Source organism: Syngnathoides biaculeatus, chromosome 15, assembly GCF_019802595.1.
Source record: "Syngnathoides biaculeatus isolate LvHL_M chromosome 15, ASM1980259v1, whole genome shotgun sequence".
NCBI classification, from domain to species: Eukaryota; Metazoa; Chordata; class Actinopteri; order Syngnathiformes; family Syngnathidae; genus Syngnathoides; species Syngnathoides biaculeatus.
Window position 1 is genome coordinate 19,077,832 of NC_084654.1, and position 10,116 is coordinate 19,087,947.

At 42.3% G+C, this 10,116-nt stretch overlaps 1 protein-coding gene across 5 annotated transcripts; it reads left to right on the forward strand.

The window, feature by feature from the left end:
- The first annotated feature begins 1,080 nt into the window (after positions 1-1,080).
- spata7 (spermatogenesis associated 7) lies at positions 1,081-10,090 on the forward strand. Of its 5 annotated transcripts, none has more exons than XM_061843949.1 (12): positions 1,081-1,148; positions 1,771-1,833; positions 1,934-2,001; positions 2,079-2,126; positions 2,231-2,334; positions 3,366-3,826; positions 3,898-3,943; positions 4,654-4,769; positions 4,833-4,871; positions 4,963-5,040; positions 7,024-7,081; positions 7,206-10,090. In XM_061843949.1, exons 3-12 carry the CDS (start codon positions 1,950-1,952, stop codon positions 7,794-7,796), a joined length of 1,593 nt encoding a protein of 530 aa, XP_061699933.1. In that variant the 5' UTR covers positions 1,081-1,148; positions 1,771-1,833; positions 1,934-1,949; the 3' UTR covers positions 7,797-10,090. The 5 variants fall into 5 exon arrangements, with proteins under 5 accessions (XP_061699933.1, XP_061699931.1, XP_061699930.1 ...); XM_061843947.1 differs by having other exon boundaries at positions 1,086-1,148; positions 1,912-2,001; XM_061843946.1 differs by having other exon boundaries at positions 1,094-1,313; positions 1,912-2,001.
- Positions 10,091-10,116: the final 26 nt, after the last annotated feature.

Below are 10,116 nucleotides of genomic sequence, written 5' to 3' on the forward strand. Positions count from 1 at the left end.
CACTCCGGTTTCCTCCCACATCCCAAAAACATGCAATTGGACACTCTAAATTGCCCCAAGGTGTGATTGTGAGTGTGGCCGTTTGTTTCGATGTACCCTGCGATTGGCTGGCAACCAGTTCAGGGTGTACCCTGCCTCCTGCCCATTGACAGCTGGGATAGGCTCCGGCACTCTCCGCGACCCTCGTGCGGATAAGCGGCAAAGAAAATGGATGGATGGATGGACAACATGCCCATGCACATGTTTTTTTTTTCACTTAAAAATCGAATTGTTGGCAGGTGTGTGTGGACTCCCATTGAACGTAAGTCTGAATGTCAACAAAATTTTTATTTCAACTTGATTCAAGCAAGTAAAAAAACAGTTAAAACAGAACATCTCTCTCTGCAGCGGCTACCTGGCCGAGAAGACAGCGGGTTAAACGTCAATTCCAAATCAATCATGCGCAAGTTGATTTCAGTTGTTTATTTTCACCACCCCTCCGAAGAAGAGCTAAATATAAATACGTTTTGCACAAATAAGAGGTCAAATTAATGTGGAAATGGACTGTGGTGACGTCATTGGAAACCTTTTCCACTGCTTAATAAATGGAAACAAATTAGGACCAGTTCTTGGAACGGAATCTACCTTAATTTGTTATCTTACAAAGATGTTTTGTTTTTTTTAGAAAGATTTTATTTATTATGATTTAGATTAACCGATATGGTTCAGCACTATTTTTTGAACCCCGGGTTGATTTCCCGGTCAGCGTCTGCTGCGCACCAAAAGTTCCCCTGTGAATAGCGCATGCGCAATATACACGAGGGGACTTTTCAGCACGGGGGAGCGCTCAGACCGTCACACCGGTCCTCAGGACCCTCTGAGTCTGACAGCTGTACCATCGTATCTAATTTGAGAGTAGTACATGAAGTATGTTAGTTTCGACAACATCAAACATCAGTTTAACACAATGAACAGTGTTGAAAAGCGTGAAAGTGCCGGAAGCCTTCGAGAATCTGCATTGTCCGGTATCCGGTTTTAACTTCCGGTTCCTCCATTCTCGGTCTCCGGCGCATGCGCGAGTTTTCCGTGACGTCATCACTCCTAGCAACCGGCATGGCGACGGTGAAGCTTTGCGGCTCTGCGCAGCTGCTATAAGGAGCTAGCATCACGTTTGTATTATTCGTAGCCTGCTTGAAAAAAAAATGTTCACGATAAACCGCGGTGTAATTTGCGGATGTATTGAGACTCTGCCTTTGCGGGTTGGGAACCGTTTTGGAGAAAATGGGATACGCTGAGAGTCGCGTTGACATGCAGTCGACAAGAAGTACGTAACGGTATTTAGCATTAGCTTTGTGTTTGGGACACATTCTTTGACATTGCTGCATATAGAGGTAATTTATCCTAATTTGTTTTTTTTTTTTTGGAAAAAAGAGAAATCAGGGTGCATAAAACCAATCAAATTCTTATAAATGTGTATTTTTTTTTTTTTTAATAAAAAAGCACCTTGACCGAATGGCGAGTTTTGTCACTTTTGTTTTGTCAACCCGGATATTCAAAACTTGCACGTTAGCTTAATTTAAGATTCCAAATCGTTCACTGGTCTGAATGGTTGTTTGTCTTAGTACTGGACTCACTGGCGACCAGTTTAGGGTGTTCGCTTGTCTTGCCCACAAGCTCCATCTGACTTGTGACCCTGATGAAGACAAATGCTCTAAAAATGGAGGCATAGTTTTTAAATTGACAGTATGCCTAGTTAGCATTAATAAGAATTTATCTATGTTCTTATTTTAGGGAGTGTATTATCTGGACCTGGGTCCAGCCTTAACATTACAGGGCAGACATTGAAAAGTAGCCGTAAGTATTTACTCATATTTTAAGACATTATGAGTTGATTCTGAGAGATGTTTCTCGGCGTCTTAATTTATTTTTCAGCATTTTGTCCCCACTCCTCCAGCAAGTGGGCCCAAGCTATGATTAAAGATCACATGATGTCTCACTACAAACGGATTTATTCAGCTAAAGGTGAGCTTTGAGAAATAGTTAAATATGATAACTCCGGTGAAACTATTTATATTTTCTTGCCTTTTCTTTTCTTGCAGCTGTGATTGACACCTCAGCACCCAAAAGCCTGACGCAGAACGTGAGGTGTAAGTAACACGTCCCAGTTTAATTCTGAACGGGGAATTTCAGTGTCATGCTGTGTGCGAGGACCTGCTATACTGTATTCTAAAATCGTTCAATGTGTGAACAGACTCGGACCGGATGAAACAGGAGCGTATGAAAAAAGGCGGCCGTCCCCAGTCGGCGCCGTCGCTCTCGCACAGGAACAGCAGAGCCTCGTGCTACTCGGCACAAGTAAGGGGCTGGAAAAGTTGCAATTGGGTTTATACTCGTGAGATGACAGGGAATAAGAATCAGTGGATCCAGCAATTTTTCCATGTAGAATATAGAAAACAATCATTTATGAGTGTGGAATTATGATGCCAAGCATAAAAAAAAAACACCCCCCAAAAAAAACATACCAGAAACCCATTTGAAATATAATAATAATTACAGTAACATCAATGCTCATTTTTGTGAAATATAATAATAATTACAGTAACATCAATGCTCATTTTTGTTACCCTCTTTGTGTCATTTCATATTACATATCAGCAATAAGAGAGTGGACTTTAGTCATATTAAATTACTTTTAGGTGATTTTTTTTTAAAGTTTAAATTTTGTGGGTACTAGCAATTTGCTGAAGGAAAAAAAACAACATATTTTTTAGATTTGGTGCTCTGGAACATGCTAAGATGCCACAACATATTGCCAAACCCCTATTTAAATAAGAATTATTGTCATAATACAGCGGCAGGGTGGGTCAGATGCAAAGCGTTGGCCTCACAGTTCCGGGGTCCTGGGTTCGATCCTGGACCCGCCTGTGTGGAGTTTGCATGTTCTCCCCCTGCGTGTGTGGGTTTTCTCCGGGCACACCGGTTTCCTCCCACATCCCAAAAACATGCAACATTAATTGGACACTCTAAATTTCCCCTAGGTGTGATTGTGAATGTGGCTGTTTGTCTCTATGTGCCCTGCGATTGCCTGGTGACCAGTTCAGGGTGTACCCCCCCTCCTGCCTGTTGAAAGCTGGGATAGGCTCCAGCACTCCCTCTGACCCCTGTGAGGATAAGCGGCAAAGAAAATGGATGGATGGATGTTGAAAGACTGCTTTAAAATGATGCTAAACTTTTTTGAGAGCAGAGCTTGTGGTATATTTATGGTTTAAAATTATAAATAATGTTTTGCCAAATCCAAACATTTGGGATTTGGTCATTTCCTGACAATTTTTCATGGTTCACATCAGGTCTTGAGCCCATACTGTAAAATTTCTTTTCTTTTTCAGAGTCGATGTTCTGTGCAGTCTGAATATGGGCCCTACTTCTGCTCAAGAAACTCCATGCTCTCTACCCCTGGATTTAGTAGTTCCTTTCACGCAAAGGAGGTCCCCTCTCCATCAACGAAAGCAGCTTCTCACAATTATCCTCATCATCATCGCCCTCATTCGGCCGCGGAACTCAAGTTCCGAAGCCAGGAGCCGACGTCCCACAGGCGGCCGTCGGCATGCTACCTACCTACCTCGGGCCAACCGAGCTTCGTCAAGGCCTTCCGGGATCCTGCGCAAAAGACGTACAGCGGTGACTTGCTCCAGAAACATTCGCAGCACTTCACCTCAGCCAAGCCTTTCACGCCGAAGATGCTGAAATCCGAAAAGAGCTCATACCTGTCTAGTTATCGCTTTTACCGAGCACCGCGGGGCGCCACCAAACCGGCTCAGGAGTGCGACAACCTAAGATCGGAGAAACGGTACCCACAGACAGGTCTTTCTTCGAATATGCATTATTAATGATTCATATTGTTTTGCCTCCATTATGCAGAGCAAAAACTATGCAGCATACACAGGAGTTGTATGAGCCACATCAGGTAATGAAGCAGTTGAAATATTTGATCAGATTACCACATACAGTGAATTTAAAAAGTCAAACACGTTCTTGTTTAAAGAAAAAAAAAGACACCAAGATAAATTATTTTGAAAATTAATGTGACATGTAGCATGTAACTCAATTGGGGGGGAGGAAAAACAGATCATTTTGCTGCACACACTTGCATAGGAAGCAGTCCACATTCAAACTCTCATTAAATTGTGAAAAACAAAATCTGAAAAAGCCTACTAGATCATCTGAACTTTATTAAGGTAAATCAGTGAGATGACACGCTGTGGCGACCCCTAACGGGACAACCCGAAAGAAAGTGCGCGTGTGTGTGTATGTGTGTGTGTATTGAATTGGTGTCAGGTGTGTGCTTACGCCAACTTAACATGAGTTTGAACACGATTGGTTGATTCTGAACACAGTCACATCCCTGTTATAAGAGGGTGTACAGACTTGTGCAAACACAATCACGGTTGTTTTTAACTCCCCATTTCAAAAAGTTTGGTTTGGCAATTGACTTTCACATATGAAACGTCACATTAATGGTATTTTTTAAAATGATTTATCCTGGGCTCATTTTTAATATCACAAAAACCCGGCATTTGAACAGGTTTGTGTACTGTCGAGTTGTTGTAGTCACTGTAAAAAATCAATGCGAGATTGTACACCTAACACAATACTGAATGTACCTCTCTGTCCCAGGATCTCAATAAAGATCAGCAATTGGCTGAGAACGAGCACACAGGCACATATTTAATAACTCCAAAACAACAAACAAACAAGAGCCGAGACTGTGATCCCTTCGACTATTCCACCAGGTAAACTCGTGTACGAATACCACATTACTGTGTTTGCCATACTTAAGGGACACATACTTACAGGTTCTCACTTGAGGGTCTAAACATATCTCCAAGTGCGGAGTAAGTTTTCTTTATAGCTTATAAAACATTAATTTAAAATCAATAGCATATTTGGAATATTTTCAAGGAACCATTGTTTGTTCTTTGACAGGGAAGAAGAATTAATGTACCTCGAGTTCATTTCTGATGTAACTGAGGACATGTTGTCCAGAGGATCTGTGTCTGACAGGTGAGCTGTGTTATTATTCAAATGTAAATCTGTTTCATATTTCATTGTTATGTGGCATCTCAGCGCGCTTTGGAATGAGGTTTAAAACTCGCAAATAGGTTCAGGACATAAAACATGATTGATTGTGTTTATATGGGGGATGACATAAGTCACCCCCCCACACACACACACTCAGTAGCATTGTGCCATTGTTGTATTAATCAGACTTTTATCACGTTTAGGAACATTGGGCGTCATGGTCTTCAATAGGAAGCATACCATATCGACGACTCATGCTTTGATTTACAGTGAAGAAAATATGTATTTGAACATCCTGCTATATTGCAAGTTCTCCCACTTAGCAATCATGGAGGGGTCTGAAATTTTCATTGTAGCTGCATGTCCACTGTGAGAGAGAGAATCTAAAAATAAAAATCCAGAAATTACAATGAATGATTTATTTGTGTGATACAGCTACAAATAAGTATTTGAACACCTGAGAAAATCAATGTTAATATTTGGTAGAGTAGCCTTTGTTTGCAATTACAGAGGTCAAACATTTCTTGGAGTTGTTCACCAGGTTTGCACACACTGCAGAAAAGATTTTGGCCCACTCCTCCACACAGATCTTCTCTAGATCAGACACGTTCCTGAGCTGTCGCTGAGAAACACGGAGTTTCAGCTCCCTCCAAAGATTTTCTATTTGGTTTAGGTCTGGAGACTGGCTCGGCCACGCCAGAATTTTGATATGCTTCTTACGGAGCCACTCCTTGGTTTTCCTGGCTGTGTGCTTCGGGTCATTGTCACGTTGAAAGACCCAGCCATGGCCCATCTTCAATGCTCTGACAACAAAAACACCCCTGAAGCATGATGCTAACACCACAATGTTTCACAGTAGGGATGGTATTCTTGAGATGGAATTCATTATTCGTCTTCCTCCAAACACGGTTAGTTAAAGTTCAATTTTCGTCTCATCTGACCACCAGACTTTCTCCCATGACTCCTCTGTATCATCCAAATGATCATTGGCAAACTTAAGACGGGCCTTGACATGTGCTGGTTTAAGCAGGGGAACCTTCCGTGCCATGCGTGATTTCAAACCATGACGTCTTAGTGTATTACCGACAGTCACCTTGGAAACGGTGGTCCCAGCTCTTTTCAGGTCATTGACCAAGTCCTGTCATGTAGTCCTGGGCTGATTCGTCACCTTTCTAAGGATCATTGAGACCCCTCGAGGCGATATCTTGCGTGGGGATCCACTCCGATTGAGACTGACCGTCATGTTTAGCTTCTTCCATTTTCTAATGATTGCTCCAACAGTGGAGCTTTTTTCACCAAGCTGCTTGGCAATTTCTCCGTAGCCCTTTCCAGCCGTGTGGAGTTGTACAATTTTGTCTCTGGTGTCTTTGGACAGCTCTTTGGTCTTGGCCAGGTTACAATTTTGAGTCTTACTGATTGTATGGGGTGGACAGGTGTCTTTATGCAGCTAACGACCTCACACTGGTGCATCTGACTCAGGATCATACATGGAGTGGAGGTCGACTTTTAAAGGCGGACTAAGAGGTCTTTATAGAGGGTCAGAATTTTAGCTGATAGACAGGTGTTCAAATACTTTTTTGCAGCTGTAAGATCATACATTGTGATTTCTGGATTTATCTTTTTAGATGATCTCTCTCACAGTGGGCATGCACCTACGATGAAAATTTCAGAGCCCTCCATGATTTGTAAGTGAGAGAACTTGCAGGGTGTTCAAATACTTATTTTCTTTACTGTAAAAAAAATAGTTTGGGTTGTGCTTCAAGACTGAAGACAGCCCGTAAAAAAGCCGTCGACACGGACGGAAAGCGAGGTGCCCGTCGTGATTGGGAAACCTAGGCTTTGACGTCATGCGTTTTTCAGACTGGAACAATTTTTACGTTTATTGAGTTAATAACCACTTTAGGGCGCCTCGCGTACGTGACGCTAACAGGCTGCGGGGTATTAAGTGTTCTGGTCTCCTTCAAGGGTCCTCAACCGGGTGATACAGCGGCATATTGATATGAATCTGCATCGTCTGGATGAAGTGAGTATACATTGGGTGGAGTGTGGGGAAACCTGGTCGTGAATTAGTAATAAATGATTGTTGAACTATTTTTGGATACAGTCTGTGGAGAAGAGTCAAAAGGTGTCATCCTCTATTGTTTTAGGCTAAAATGCGCCACCTTCTGGATATCCTGCGCAACAACCTGGACGAGCCTTCCGCCCCGTCCTCTCACGCCGAGGATCTCGGGAGGAAAGACTTGCTCGATTCCCTCCTTGTGATGCCCGAATCGGCGCTGGAGGAGGTGAAAACCGAAGAGGACAACGACATCTTTTCTTACGTGAGAAAACACGACAGATCTCCAGAGCACCGTCTCGAGCCCGTGTTGACTTCTTCAGCGCTGTGGTTTCCTGAGAGAAAGTCTGTGATAACAGCAAATGCCCAGACCGAGGAAGAGGAAAACAACTGGGAAAAAGTCTCGAGTGAACGAGTTAGCAGTACCGAAGGAGAGGATGAAGAGGAGGACCAACCGGTTGTGACAGAGCAGCAAGAGGCTGACAGCGAAGCCACGCATGAAGAAAACGTTGAGGACCACGCTGAGGTTGACGTTGAAGGGCAATCCAAAGAGGTTGAAGACCTGGAAAGAAGGTTTTCAGAGTCCCTGCATGTTGATCAAGACGCTAAAGTCGACAACTTGGACTCTTCGAGTGAGCACCAAACGAACACGCTGGCTTCTGTCAGCGACGACAGCTTTTGAATGTTGATGGTCTCTCCACAAAGATCCTGTAGATTTGACAGTGATCCCGGAATCAGACACGTGTGTAAAACTATTCATCAGCCCCTTTCCTGCTGCTTTTTTGCCATCTTCCGTCGATACAGAATGAACCAAGTCCAATCATACATTTAGACAGAGAGGTTGTCCTGTTTTGGGTTTCTGGGGAGCTGCACCCTACCCTAGCTGACTGCGTGAAAAGCCAGACTAAACCCTGAACCGGCCAGTAGTCCATCGCAGGGCACGTATACAGACGTTCATTTGTGGTCACATTTGAGTCGTAACTGAAGGGGAACTCGACCCGGAAGAACAGGGTGGTAGGTGTGAGGAATGAGTGTGATACTTCACACACCCCTGTCCCTCCATTCCAAAGCCCCACTTTCATACATGCTTTCAGCAAAATTAACACACCAGAGAAGTGAAAACAGAGGTGGAATTTTTTTCACCTGTGCCTTTCACGCAGAACCCCAATGAAGCTCGATATTGGGGGGGGAAAAAAACTATCCACTGACACACGGCGTCCCATAATCAGAAGGTTAGACTAGTGTGCCGTTGAAAATACTGCATGAAAAAGCGACAACTGCTTTTCACACAACAGGGCAGGAGAAGCGAGTGGCGAGTGACAAACTTCACACTGTGGTCTTGTTTTACCAATACAGTACAAATTTTCCCGGCCTATTCTTGGTACACTTTTTTTTTTGTGGTCGTTCTGAAGCACTTCAAGAAGCCACAAGATGGTGCCAAAGCCCCGTCTAATAGAAAAATACCAGTAGTTGATTTGGCTTAATTTGGTGACATCTTGGTGCCCAGTGATCTTAAAAAAAAAACAAAAAACAAAGACTGGATGGCTAATTGGCCACCAAAACTAAAGTGGCCATCTGCCATCTTGATACTCCCAAAACAACCATGACGAGCTGTGCAGCGACAGTGATTAACTGCGTTAATCGCGAGTTTCGTGGTTATTTGAAAACATTCCACAGGTTAAGTTAGAAAGATTTACTTTGACACTGTTAAACTTTGTTTGTAAAGGTTTTTTTTCATTTTTTGATGAGCTTAATTCACTTGAACAAAGTTTTGTTTACGTGGTTGTTGTTGACTGTTCATTCTCTGCTTTACCTTTATAGGCCGATGGTTTTTCGCGAAAAAGCGATGTAAATGTTTTCCAAGACTTCATCAGTGGATAAGCAAGGAAACACATTTTCTGTGAAATTTTTGATGAATTTCATAATACAAAAGTCTGCAAATTGAATTAGGTTTTCAAATGCAAGGAAACAAGATTACATTTTCTGTTTGGAATAGGACGTTGCAGAGACAACAAATGAACAATGTGAGTCCTTATTTGCAAAAAATACATCTGATTGACTTAAAATTGAAACTTTTTATGACGAAAAATGATTAGTTTTTTCCTATGTTTATGATGATAGCGCTTCACAGCGCATTTTGAGAAAAGTTAACATCGGCCCCTAGGTAATATGCAAGCTTTCAAGCTAGTCATGTTTTATGTCTTTCCTTTGCACTTTCCCTTTTTTTTTTTTTTTTTTTTGCTTACCAAGTCGATTTATACATGAATGTTACCAAAACTGAAAAATGTCAAGCTCACACGACCAGTTCCAATTCTACATGCCAAACTTTGAGGAAAAACCCCGCTGTAATCCAACTTGTAAACCTTGTCCTCCACACGTTTTGGGAGTACCAAGATGGCGGCCAACTTGCTTCACCCATTCGACACACCGCTAGATATGTATGCGCTAGCCAGTGTTTTTTTTTTTTTTTTTAAGATCATTGTTGGTGCCAATGAAGTTAAAAGGGACTACAGTAGGTCTACTCGATATGGAAAAGTTGCGTTATAGCACCATCCTGTGGCATTTGTTTTCAATTATAAATCGTTTTGGGGTGCATTATTTACCTGAGTTTTTTTTTTTTTTTAACTATTTGTGGCAGGGCTTTTTCCATTTGCAAGGAGTTCCTTCCTCCCTTTTCCACACCTCTGATACTAATTAGGGAGGCTTAAACCCCTCTCGAAATAGCAATACTGGCTTTGTTCGGCGTGAAAAAGGGCTCAACATTCATTTGCACTGATAACTATAACAAAATGCGGAACGCTGCCAGTGTGACTTCATTATTTTGAAGAAAAAACACGTAGATAAACACAAGAGAGATGTGTAAATTTTACACACGTTTTTATTATCTTCGTTGGTTGTCAAATTGTGCTGTCACAATATGTTGCTGTGATTTAACAACAACGATTTTTTTTTTTTTCAATAAATTGTTCGTCATTGTAGTCGCTCGACCCGTGATTGGGCGG

Coding starts and splice junctions, on each gene's coding strand:
- spata7 (XM_061843944.1), top strand. CDS start 1,261: ATGGGATACGCTGAGAGTCGCGTTGACATGCAGTCGACAAGAA. Junction 2,127..2,230: donor CCTGACGCAGAACGTGAGGT/GTAAGTAACACG, acceptor ATGTGTGAACAG/ACTCGGACCGGATGAAACAG. Junction 4,872..4,962: donor AACATATCTCCAAGTGCGGA/GTAAGTTTTCTT, acceptor GTTCTTTGACAG/GGAAGAAGAATTAATGTACC.